General features: G+C 44.4%; 3 protein-coding genes across 3 annotated transcripts; 2 read left to right on the top strand and 1 right to left on the bottom strand.

Annotated features, from left to right (window-relative positions):
- Positions 1 to 92: 92 nt before the first annotated feature.
- UTP20 (U3 snoRNP protein) lies at positions 93 to 7984 on the top strand (the record flags this gene model as incomplete). The annotated part of the gene is made up of 2 exons (XM_049255566.1): positions 93 to 1441; positions 1498 to 7984. The coding sequence occupies 2 exons, from the start codon at positions 93 to 95 to the stop codon at positions 7982 to 7984; spliced, it is 7836 nt and encodes a 2611-aa protein (XP_049105455.1).
- A 280-nt stretch (positions 7985 to 8264) lies between these two features.
- On the bottom strand, positions 8265 to 8846 carry LOZ57_006549 (uncharacterized protein; the record flags this gene model as incomplete). The annotated part of the gene is made up of 1 exon (XM_049255565.1): positions 8265 to 8846. The coding sequence occupies one exon, from the start codon at positions 8844 to 8846 to the stop codon at positions 8265 to 8267; it is 582 nt and encodes a 193-aa protein (XP_049105454.1).
- Positions 8847 to 9446: 600 nt separating this feature from the next.
- On the top strand, positions 9447 to 11989 carry LOZ57_006548 (uncharacterized protein; the record flags this gene model as incomplete). Its single annotated transcript, XM_049255564.1, has 2 exons — positions 9447 to 11758; positions 11815 to 11989. The coding sequence occupies 2 exons, from the start codon at positions 9447 to 9449 to the stop codon at positions 11987 to 11989; spliced, it is 2487 nt and encodes an 828-aa protein (XP_049105453.1).
- Between the last annotated feature and the right edge of the window lie 425 nt (positions 11990 to 12414).

Here is a 12414-nt window from a genome sequence, read left to right as displayed (position 1 = left end):
CTCCGTCATAATTTTCGATGTGCGTAAGTTGAGCATTGCGCAGAGCTGCTTGCAAAGGTCTCTGGGCCAATCTGCGCAGTCGCTGGTGCAAGATGGTTGCAGCTCATTCAGCCCGGGATAAACCCCCGAGGCTACGCAAAGGTGGCACCGAAACCACAAAGTCACATCGTTTTGAACCTTTCTCTCAACGAATCGCAAAGTTGAAGATAGACCCTGTCCACCGAGTACGACGGAACAGTTTTAGCGAAGAAAATGGCGACGAACTACATTCGCATTTTAGGACTTCACTTGAGCACTGGATGGAGCTCAATCTGTCTGAAGTTTTCACAGAATTCTCCCAGCGCGTTGGACGCCTTTGCGAAAGCTTGCCGCAAGTGCTATACCACCAGGATGCGATTATGAACTTGTTGGTTGAATATATAGGGAGGAAAGAGGAGCTTGGTATGGAACCTCTGCTCAGCTTACTGGCGCAGTTTGCAAGGGACTTGGGCTCGAAATTTGAGAAACACTTTGGGACTGCTGTCCAGTTGGTCGCTTCTGTGGCTGCTACCCACTCAAGTGTTGAAGTTATAGAATGGAGTTTTACTTGTTTGGCGTGGATTTTCAAATTTCTCTCGCGCTTGCTTGTACCAGACTTACGGCAGCTGTTGAGAATTATGTCCCCGTACCTTGGAAAGCAGCCACAAAAACATTTCGTTGCTAGATTCGCCGCCGAGTCCGTGTCATTTCTTATTCGAAAAGCCGCCACAATATACTATAAGAACAAAATACCCCTTGAGCGTGCTGTCGCTTTTATTTTCGAAGATTTGAGCACGACTGACAGTAAACGTCAGACAGGAATGTATCAGCAAGGGCTAATGAATATGTTTGCGGATGCGATCAAAGGAGTCAAAGGGGGGATCCACTCATGCGGTGCCGACATTCTCCAGTGTTTAATTGACGCTACATCTCTAAATGACGGCCTCCAGTGTATTTTGGCTGAAGCTGTTCTCAGTGGCGTTTTAGTCAATCTTGTTCACCACAGTACTGCCGATACCTTTTCACCAGTCCTCGATGTTGTGTGCCGTTGCATAGAAGCTTCCTCGATATCTGTGGGCTCTATATCTCGCTTCAGGACTAACACACGCTTGATATTTCTTTGCGTTGTGACAAGAAAAGGCTCTCGAGTGCAGGACTGGAAGCGCGTTCATAGCGTCTTGCTGATGTTGCTGAAACAGACTGAGAACTTGGATTATTCCGCTTTATCGATTGAGCAACTGCTTGGGGCTACGGCCGTAGCGATACAGACATCCCCGATGGACGAGCTGCTGCCTTATATGCGGCAGACTATGGAGACCATGATCAGTAGCCAGATTTCACAATATTTTCTACCTTTCTGCTTATTTTTTTCTACACTCGGCTCTGAGCGGTTTCACAGTGTAGTTTTGCTTTACTTCCAGCGGTAAGTGCTGAATTACGGAGTCTTGATTAGAGAAGAGCTAACACTCCTCTTTAAAGATTTATTCTCTCCTTTTGGCAGGATTACGAAGCGGGACTTTGCCTTACGTTACCCCGTATATATGGGTTGAATTGCATAAATTCTCAGCCTAATCGGCTCGGATATGTGACTTGCCCCACTGGGTGGAAGGACGTTATTGTACGCCGATTCTCCATCGGAGAGCCGACGAATACGGATGTTTTATACTTGAATGCCTATACAACATTGCAGGATGCAATATCTCTATCTTGCTCCCCATCTATTACTCCGCAGGTACTCCAGAACCTACATCGTTTGGTGACTTCTGCTGCAAGCCCGCAAACGGTCCAAGAAGCCGATTTAGATTTGTTTGCTTGTGGCTCTGGATTTCTTGCGTATGTTAAACTTGCGACACAGGCCAACGATCTTGACGCCAACGCGTGGGACATAATTGCTTTAAGAGGCCCTGAATTCGCCCATGTCCCCGTGTTTTTGGAAGCGACCCTAGCATACACGACTGCGTCTGATAAGCCACCCACATTTTCGGAGGAGGGCATTGAACCTTTTGCTAGTTCTCTACTTTCAGTCCTTGTGGGCCCGTCGCATGAGTTGAGACTGTTATCTTTAAAAATAATCCATGCCCTTCTTTGTTGGCTCAATATTGAAACTGACCTCGTCTTATTGGCCATTGAGATTGAGAATAGTGACTTAACTTTACAGACAGCAAGAGAACTTTCCCTACAAGTGCGCCGTCTTGCTGGTGCTTATAAAGAAACCTCAAAAATCAAGTGGCTGGATCGTCTAATACCCAGCTTTTGTTTTGGTTTACTTTCAAAGAAGTTAGCGTCTCTTTGGGATGACGCTTGTGAAGCAATCAAATTGATATGCAGCACGCCGACCGGAGAACGGCTAGTCACCGAACTTGCGATGAGCTGGCTTCTCCCAGATTCTACTGACCTGAGCTGCAATGAAGATAGTCACATTGATGCTGCTACAGATGAACATAATTTGACATCAGAATTTGAATGTTTTAATGTACTCAACGTTGAAAAATCTCTTTCGTCTTCCTTTAATACTGCGAGAAATTCCGAGTCGTTGCTAAAGAATAACTTCAAGGAAACCCACTCTTCCAGGGCGCGACGCCCCGCTTATGCACGATCACAAGCCTTACGAGTGTTGACTGCCGTTCCACATGTTGCAGAGAAGAAATCCCGGCAGCTGGTCCCCCTTTTCTTGGCTTGGGCTTCAAAAGACGATGACTCCCACTTCGAGCCTTCAAATATGAAGGCGGAGTCTAGGGATCGCTGGGATTTGCGTGATAAAAAGGCGATGCTCGCATTATTTGGCAATTTTACGAACCCAAGGGTATTGTATAAATCATCCGATGTGCACGATACACTTGCGAATCTCTTATCCAATGGCGACCCCGAGATTCAAAAGCTTGCTATGAAGGCAATATTTACCTGGAAATTCCCAGCCGTCCAGCCATACGAGCAAAATCTACTAAACCTCCTTGATGACGCGCGATTTAGAGATGAGCTGGCAGTATTTGTACATGTTAATACTGAAGACAGCATCATTGAAAGTGAACATCGTGAAGATTTGTTCTTCTATCTCCTGCGATTATTATACGGTAAAATGGTCACGCGCTCCGGCCTTAGGGGCTCTCAAGGTGGTGGCCAAGAGGGTCGAAGAAAGGCGATCCTCAGGACCGTTTCCCAGCTATTGGAGAACGATTTTGGGCGCTTTGTAGGTCTGGCTTTCGGTCCACTGGAACATGTTAGTGTTCTGGCCGATTTACCTGAACCTGAAGATGCTTTCTCCCAAGAAATTATAGGATTGAAAAGGCAACTTGGTCTTTTAAAAATGATTGAGACAATGTACTCAACTCTCAAAAGCAAAATGCGCCCATTTGTTGATCGTACCATGAACATCATTTTATATTGTCTGGTCCGCTCTTGTCGCCAACTGCATAAACTCCAACAGCAAGGAAATTTGGATCCAAATCAAAACAACCAGATATCTCTGATACGTAATATTCGGCAGCTAGGCACTAAGTGCCTCGATTTAGTCTTTTCAATATCTGCGGATGTCGACTGGACACCATATTTGCCAATTATGCTCGCAGAAACTATTCAACCAAGACTGTCTAATTTTGCCGTGGAAACTGCTCAAAGCGTATCTGGCTTGCTCCAATTATTCGGTACTTGGGCATCTCATACTATGTCAGCGTTGTACCTTGCCAACAGTGACATTGTTCCCAGTATTGTTGATATCTTAGGAATAGCTTCTGCTCGAGATGAAGTAAAGCTCTTCGTATTTGAGGTAGTGCTGAATGGGCTCGTGAATGCCGCTACATCTACAGAAAGCACTCCAGACGGAGGTACGAAGATTCAGCCTGAGCATTTAACGGACCTAATTCGGTCTCGTATTTTTATCCCCAATGTTGAGCATATGTTATCTCGGATCGATTCTCTACTCCGGACACAATCTTCTCGTCGCCTTACAATGGCTGCAGTAGATACTCTCTCAAAACTAGCACAGTTCGTACAATCTTCTGCTGAAGTATCGAAATTAATCGGCACTTCCATTTACCTTTTGCGACAACCTCCAGACAGGGTTCCTCCGAAGACGAAGGGCGGTATACTGCGAGTTCTACAGCATTTTCTTTCAATGTTTGACCCCCAAGGAAATGAAGATTTAAATCAACAGATATTTGAAACCCTTTCATCTATGTTCGATTATTTTAAAGACAACCCCAATCGAGAAGTTCTCTCGTCCGTCTTTGTCTTATTTTCGACGTTGAACACAAATTTATCTGATGTATCTCGACTTATTACAGACTTAAATGCCCTCTCGTGTAAAAAGTTAGACGAGGTCGATTTCGAGCGACGTCTCAGCGCCTTTCATTGCATAAACGAGGAGAAATATCTCTCTTTCTCTTCCAGAGAGTGGCGTCCGTTGCTGTATAATTTAATTTACCACATAAAGGATGAAGAGGAGCTCGCAATTCGCACGAGTGCTTCCCTTGGCCTTCGGCGCTTCGTCCACAGTGCGATATTGAAAATGGAAACTGAGGACACAGGAGAATTTTCCGAGCTGCTTGATACGGTTCTTCTTCCATCTTTAAAGGATGGTATGAAACAGCGTGCCGAGACTGTTCGTGCTGAAATAATAGCGGTGTTTGGCTATCTTATTGAGCAGTACCCAAATCACCCCGGTCTCTGTGATCTTGTTGGTTTGCTTGCCAATGGAGACGAGGAAGCCTCCTTTTTTAACAACATTCTTCATATCCAACAGCATCGTCGTCAACGCGCCCTTCGCCGTCTGGGAGCCGAAGTCGCTAGCGGCAAGGTATCGGCGACCAATATAAGTGCCATTTTCTTTCCTTTGATTGAACATTATGTCTTCAACCAAGCGGAAGACGAGAATGCACATAACCTGGCTGCAGAAGCGATTTCTACCATCGGTATACTTGGTGGTGGTTTAGAGTGGAGCCAATTCAGGGCAATTTTCCGTAGGTTTAAAGGCTACTTACACAGTAAACCTGGAATGGAGAAAAGCATCATTCGTCTTCTTGGGCAATTTACCGACACTCTTAATCGTGCTTGTGATTCCAGTTCAACCCAGGAGATGTCTTTGGACTGCTCAGATGTCCTGAGGAGCAGACTTAGCCGGTCATTGCCAACCCGTGCCCAAATAGAATCGGAACTGAGGACGCATTTCATTTCTTTCTTATCAACATTTATTCATCATAAGGAAGAATCGGAAGTTAGCCTACGCTTGCCAGCGGCGGTTACAGCCGTGAAACTTCTTAAATTGATATCAGACGAAGAAAGGGCCCTTTTACTCCCCCCCATACTTTTAGATATTTCAAATATCCTCAAAAGTAAATCTCAAGACTCCCGGGATGTCGCTAGGAAAACATTAGCTGATATTGCGCTTATCCTTGGCCCATCCTATTTTGGGTACATACTGAAGGAGTTACGCTCTACTTTAACAAAAGGATATCAACTCCATGTTCTGTCCTTTACAGTTCATTCAATTTTACTTGCAACTACTGAGGAATTCAAACCTGGTGCCTTAGACCAAGATCTTCCGACACTTGCCTCCGTTATATTAGATGATATTTTTGGAACTGTCGGCCAGGAAAAAGAAGCCGAAGAATACGTTAGCAAAATGAAAGAAGTTAAAGCTCGTAAAAGCTACGATTCAATAGAGCTCCTTGCGAAAAATGCATCTGTCGGCCATGTTTACAGCCTTATCCAGCCGATACAAAGATTATTGGAAGAGAAGCTTACCTCTAACATAGTTAAAAAGGTTGATGATCTTCTCAGACGAATCGGAGCCGGGCTGCTAAGAAACCCTGGGGTCGAATGCCGCGACTTTTTGGTATTTTGCTACCAGGTGGTGAAGGAATCGTATAGAGTGGCGGACGCTCCACAAGCCGACACTAAACAGCCAAAGGATCGTTTTATAGTTAAAATGATTGCTTTCAATAAGAGTGGCACAGGAAGAAGCACCTCATCCTACTTGTACAAGCTTGCTCGATTCAGCTTTGACGTCCTTCGATCAGTTCTCAATAAGTATAGTACTCTATGTACAGCGGAAAATATGGGCGGATTCCTCCCTTTGATTGGTGATTCCTTGGTTCAAGGCTATGAAGAGGTCAAAATCTCCGCAATCAGACTATTATCCACGATTATCAAGTTACCCCTGGAAGAAATAGATCGAAATTCCGATGTGTACCTTGTTGAGGCTCTGAAGCTGGTGAAGGAGGCGCCAAACACCAACACTGAAGGTGCACAGGCTGCGATTAAACTGATCGCGTCAATTTTACGTGAACGCCAAATGGTCAAATTAAAAGACTCTTATCTTGCGTACCTAATAAAACGTGTTTCCTCAGACATTGAAGAACCGGATCGGCAGGGAGTTACATTTAACTTCATTCGAGCAGTCATGGCACGGAAACTGGTTGTTCCTGAAATGTACGAGCTTGTTGATAAGGTCGCCGTTATGATGGTTACAAACCAGACTCGAAGTGCCCGAGACCTGGCAAGAGGTGTATATGTTCACTTTTTAATTGAATATCCACAAACGAAAAATAGATGGGCGAAACAATTGGGATATTTAGCTAAAAACCTGGATTACCGTCATAAAGAAGGTCGTCAATCCGTCATGGAGGCCGTGCACCTTCTTCTGTCCAAAACAGCCGGAGAACTCGCTCAGACGATTGTTGGTACTTTTTTCATTCCAATTGTTATGGTCATGGCAAATGATGAATCCTTCGAGTGTCGAGAGATGGCTGGTATTCTTCTAAAAGATATATATCGTCGTTCTGAGTCTGAACAACTGCAGTCTTTTACCTCCACCCTTCGAATGTGGTTGGAACAGCCCGAGAACCTACCTCTTACTTCGATTGGATTACAGGCAATGAGGATATTCTTCGAGGCAGATTTGGCAGAAAAAGAATCTGAAGTTCAATTCGTGGTACATCTACTTCCACAGCTGATGGATACGCCGCTTGAAAACCGGAATAGTGAAGAATGGGAAACGCTGTACTTCTCTTTACAGCTTTTTATCAAGCTCGCCAAACTTTTCCCATCTATAACATTCTCCCCCGCGTGTGAACTGATTTGGTCTAAAACTCGACAAAGCTTATTTTTTCCTCATTCTTGGATCAAATCTTGTGCGGCAAATCTGGTAGGGATGTGGCTGGCTGATTTAGCAAAGGCCAATATAACCAATGGATACGGATCTCTACCATTGATTGGATTGTCAGGTATGGCTTTAGATGATACTTCTATGCTGGATATTACTCGGGGAAGCATATTTTGCCTCCAATCGCCAGCCGTCACCGAAGAACTGGCCACACAATCCGTACGAAATTTGGTATTTCTTGGACGATGTTTTGCCCAAAACAATTTCGTCCTCCCTACATTGGGCAGTTGGGGACCAACAAACATGAATAATGGCGAGGGCGACTCTGCAAGCGAAACCGATGATGAGACAACGGTTCACAGAGGCGAGAAGAAGGCGATACAGTATCTCTTTGAGAGGACCACAAGGGTCCTACGACGAGAACCCCTGTCCACGAAGGCGGACGGCTTAGTTGCCAAGGGCGCTTGCATGAAGCTTTTAGCAGCACTTTGCACCCATTTGGAAGTGTCACAAATATTGCCCTCTCTGCAAAAGATTCTTCTACCCCTGCTTCATTTGACTGACCCTTCCATCCCTGAATCTTCGGATGAGAAATTCCAGATCACTCATAAGTCATTGGTAACAAGCAGTCAAGAAATCCTAGACCTATTACAAAAGAAACTAGGGACCACAGTGTTCGTCACAGAACTTTCCCGGGCACAAGAGGGTGTCAAATCAAGAAGAGATGAAAGAAGGGTGAAGAGAAGGATCGATGCTGTTGCTGATCCAGAAAAGTTCGGCCGAGAGAAGAAGAGAAGGAATGAGCGAAAGAAGGATAAAAGAAAGGACAAGGGCCTTAGTTTTAGAGACCAAAGACGTGGCTGGTAGATTCTGACTATGTTTTGTTCTAGCCGCTTTGGGATGGCGTTGAAGGGGCATCATGAGAGATAATATCTATAAAAGTTATTCTCATTGTGTTAAAATATTGAGGTATAATATCACCATACTAAGCTCAAGCCTAGTTCACATATTGTAGCCAATCTTTTTTTTCTTTCTTATGCTTTTTGGTTAACTAGTGGAAAAAGTAATATTATCTATGAAAAATAGATCATATATTCAGAGTAACAAGTTATTATTCAACAGGGCATCACCCACTTCACGACATATTTCAACCACCCTTCGTATCTTCCAACGGCTTGAGCGAATCAGTTTCCGCACCATCAGAAGGCTGCTGCGGCCATAGTTCCGTATCTCCTTCTCCTAAAGTGACCTTTTTCAGACTTTGACCCTTCTTTGCAAGAATATCTTCCAATGTCGACTTAGTATCCATAAATATATTCAAATGATCGCTGATAATGTGTCTATTTTTGCAATTAGGACAAGTTATAAGGACAGTTCCTTTATGATATCCGTGTTTTGAAATCCGATGGCCAGATCGGTGCGAGCAGGGCTTGCAGGTAAATGTGATGAGGTATGCGGGTTCTTCCGCGCGTCGAGCTTCATTCTGTGCACTGTCTTCCGACGTTGCAGGTGTGCTGTCTGTGAGAGAGCTAGGAGGCCTTGTGTACGTAGACTTGTTTCGTAAGAACAAAGGGGTGTGAGCTGTTGGTCGGCGGTTCGAGACGGCGTTCGAATATAGTGAGGGAAACCAGGCACAAGTAAAGCTCCGGCATTGTGCGACGGAATTTACCCGACAGGATCGTGATGAGAGGGAAGCAACATGGCGGGCTAGGCTCCTTGGGGCTGCCATGCTGGCAAAGCTAGAGCGTGTTGCGTGAGGCGTCGTTCATGCGTTTTGCGCAAAAGGGTTGACCGGGCAGAAATATCAGGAAGGATTGCTTACATAAGCCAATTATGCTACAAAGCTTCAGCCGATATACTTCGTTCTGCCTTCCAGGTGGATGACCTGCCGCGCGCTCCGCGCTGTCGACAAAATTACCATGAAATATCTTCATCTAGTCATTGCGACTCTTTTTGATTCCCATTCTTCATGCTCTACACAACCTGGTTCACCCTCCCACCAGACCCCTACATTACATCACACCCCGCATTATCGGTGATCTTCACGATCTAGATTGAATGAACCCTCTCCAAGCGCTTTGATGGGCGTTTCTAGCATTTCCTTACATTAGAGTATCTAAGGCTCCCAGCCCACCAAAGCTCGACAAGACTTTTTACACCTCACGCCATGAAAGCGAGGACCAAAGTCAGGGTTCCCCGTCGGGTATGTTGCTACTTTCAGATATATCCGGATATTATGTTCTTCTTTTTGTCTTTTACTACGTCTATTATCCCGCTTTATATACATCCTAGAACTCTCTGACAGATGAAATACCTCTTACAGGGAATCATGGCAAGCGACGATACTATGGATCTGGCCAGCATGTGGAATACCCTTGCCTCAGCTATGCGCGAGATTCACACCAAGAACGCCTCAAAGCTCTCTTTTGAGGAACTGTATCGGAATGCATATAAAGCTGTGTTAAAAAAGCAGGGGCATGACCTCTACAATAAAGTCATCGAGTTCGAACAGCAATTGTTACGAGACGAGTTACGCACTAGGATTACAGAGTTAATTACGCCATTGCTTCTACCTGGAGCTGAAATGACAAATGTTGCGGACCAAGTAAATGAGTGTCGTGTTGCTAGCGAGCGATTCCTTTCCAAATTAAGGGAAGTTTGGGAGGATTATCAACTTTGCATGGCAATGATCACAGATGTTCTGATGTACATGGTATGGCTTCATTCTATGTTTTACACGTGCATAATATTGATTCGAAGGTTCAAGGATAAATCTATCATGACAGAGCAGCGAAAGCCGTCTATTTATATCGCCTGTATGTGTTTGTTTCGAGATGTCGTACTGAGACTCTCTTTAGAAGTGGATAACGAAGAGAGTGTTGCTTCCATTCTTCTATCAACCATCCTTTTTCTTATTCGTCTTGAGCGGGACGGCATAATAATCGATAGACATCTCATTCGTCATTGCATATATATGCTAGAGGGGCTCTATGAAACCGAGAAAGAAGAAGAGTCAAGCAAACTTTATTTCACATCTTTTGAGCCGGCTTTTCTGAATGCCAGTCAGAATTTCTACTTGGCCGAAGGTGAAACGCTGCTATCTACCGTGGATGCGCCGTCCTTTTGCAAAAGAGTTGCGAGTCGGATCCGAGAAGAACAAGAGCGATGCCATCATACTCTGTCATCAGCTACCACCCCTAAAATCTTGGAAGTCATTGATGAAGCTCTAATTAAACAAAATATTGCAGAAGTTATTAAAATGGAAGGCAGTGGCGTCAAAGAGATGTTAGATAATGATCGGTTTGAGGACCTTGCTACTGTCTATGAACTTATCTCTCGAATTGACCCTCAAAAAAAGCCCCTTACACAGGCAACCCAAGCAAGGATTATTGAACTTGGAAACCAGATCAATGCTGTCGCTAAAGAGCATTCACAAGTCACACAGTCAAGAACGACTCATCAGAATAATGAAGCGCAGAAAGAGACCAAACGTCCGCAAGAACAGAAGCCCTCTGCATCGCTGCAAACCTCTGCGGCTATCGATTGGGTAGACAGTGTTTTGCGGTTAAAGAGGCGGTTTGATCATGTCTGGGAGGTTGCATTCATGAAAGACCAAGGAATGCAAGCCTCTCTGACCATGAGCTTTTCAGACTTCATCAACGTAAATCTTCGGAGTGCGGAATATCTTTCGCTTTTCTTTGATGAAAATCTTAAAAAGGGAATCAAGGGTAAATCAGAAGAAGAAGTAGATAGCCTTCTTGATAACGGCATAACCCTGCTCCGGTATATCCGGGACAAGGACCTTTTTGAAACCTACTATAAGAAACACCTTTCACGTCGCTTACTCATGAAGCGTTCCGCTAGCATGGATGCTGAAAGACAAATGATATCAAAAATGAAAATGGAAGTTGGAAGCACATTCACTCAAAAACTCGAATCAATGTTTAAGGATATGGCGATATCTGAAGATCTGACGGCCAGTTATAAAGGATATATTGCCCAACGTGACGATTCTAGCCTTAAGCAGATTGATCTTGAAATGAGTGTTCTCACTAGCACGATGTGGCCTATGGAAATCATGGGGAGAGACAGTACATTGCAAATGCAATGTATATATCCCAAAGCCTTGGACCGCCTCAAACAGAGCTTCGAAACATTTTACCTGGGAAAACATAGTGGTCGTAAACTTTCATGGCAGCCAGGAATGGGTAGTGCTGATGTTCGGTCCACATATGCCAGAGCCAATGGCAAAGTTGAACGCCATGATTTAAACGTCTCCACATATGCAATGATTATTCTTCTCCTTTTCAATGACATCCCAGCGACTGAATCTCTGACATTCGAAGACATTCAGACTCGCACAAACATTCCTATTAACGACCTTATACGAAACTTGCAGTCACTAGCTGTTGCTCCGAAGACTCGCATCCTTAGGAAAGACCCGATGAGTAAAGATGTTAAACCAACAGATCGCTTTTTTTTCAATGAACAATTCCAGAGCAAATACACCAAAATAAAGATTGGTGTTGTAAGCGGCGGTGGCAACAAAGTTGAGAACAAAGAGGAAAGGACCGATACTGAGAAGAAGATGAATGACGAACGAGGGGGGGCCATCGAAGCAGCTATTGTTCGGGTGATGAAGTATGTATTTCTATTCCCACCCCTCAAACGTGGCGTGGCGAACTAATGGCATGAAGGCAACGAAAACAGCTGGCACATTCTCAGCTGATGACTGAGGTCATCACTCAACTTGCATCTCGATTTGTTCCTGACGTAAACATGGTCAAAAAACGAATCGAAAGCTTGATAGATCGCGAGTACTTGGAGCGACTTTCGGACATTGAGCCACCCTCGTACGCTTATATTGCATAGATTCAGCAACTTTGGTGCATGAGTTCATCATTTTATTGGTTTCCCAAGGGCATTGCGGGTAAACGGGCCGTGTGCAAAGCAGGCGCTAAAAATTGGTTCAGTGGATCAATAATGGCGTTTTTTAGGGGAGCTTTTACTGAAGAATCTCATTCTGCTGTTTTGATATTGTTAAGAGTATCTATCATATTGTTCGCTCTTGCAATTTGGCAAATTCCAAGCCAGGACTGATCACTTGTCTAAAACCGCCCGGTCCCTAGCTTTAATCCATCGGAACTACTTATAGTCCGTCTAATAGAAAGTGACTATAGTATTATGTATGTATGAATGTATATTGTTCGTCGCGTTGCTTCTTGATATCGCTCATCTTTTATAAACCAGCTTGACTCCATGCCATGTCCAAAACTCCCGGCTTTCCAAAAGCCCCG

This window comes from Ophidiomyces ophidiicola (genome assembly GCF_022830035.1).
Source record: "Ophidiomyces ophidiicola strain CBS 122913 chromosome Unknown scaffold_46, whole genome shotgun sequence".
Taxonomy (NCBI): Eukaryota; Fungi; Ascomycota; class Eurotiomycetes; order Onygenales; family Onygenaceae; genus Ophidiomyces; species Ophidiomyces ophidiicola.
Note: the sequence above shows the minus strand (reverse complement) of the source record. Positions and strands in the feature narration are given on the sequence as shown.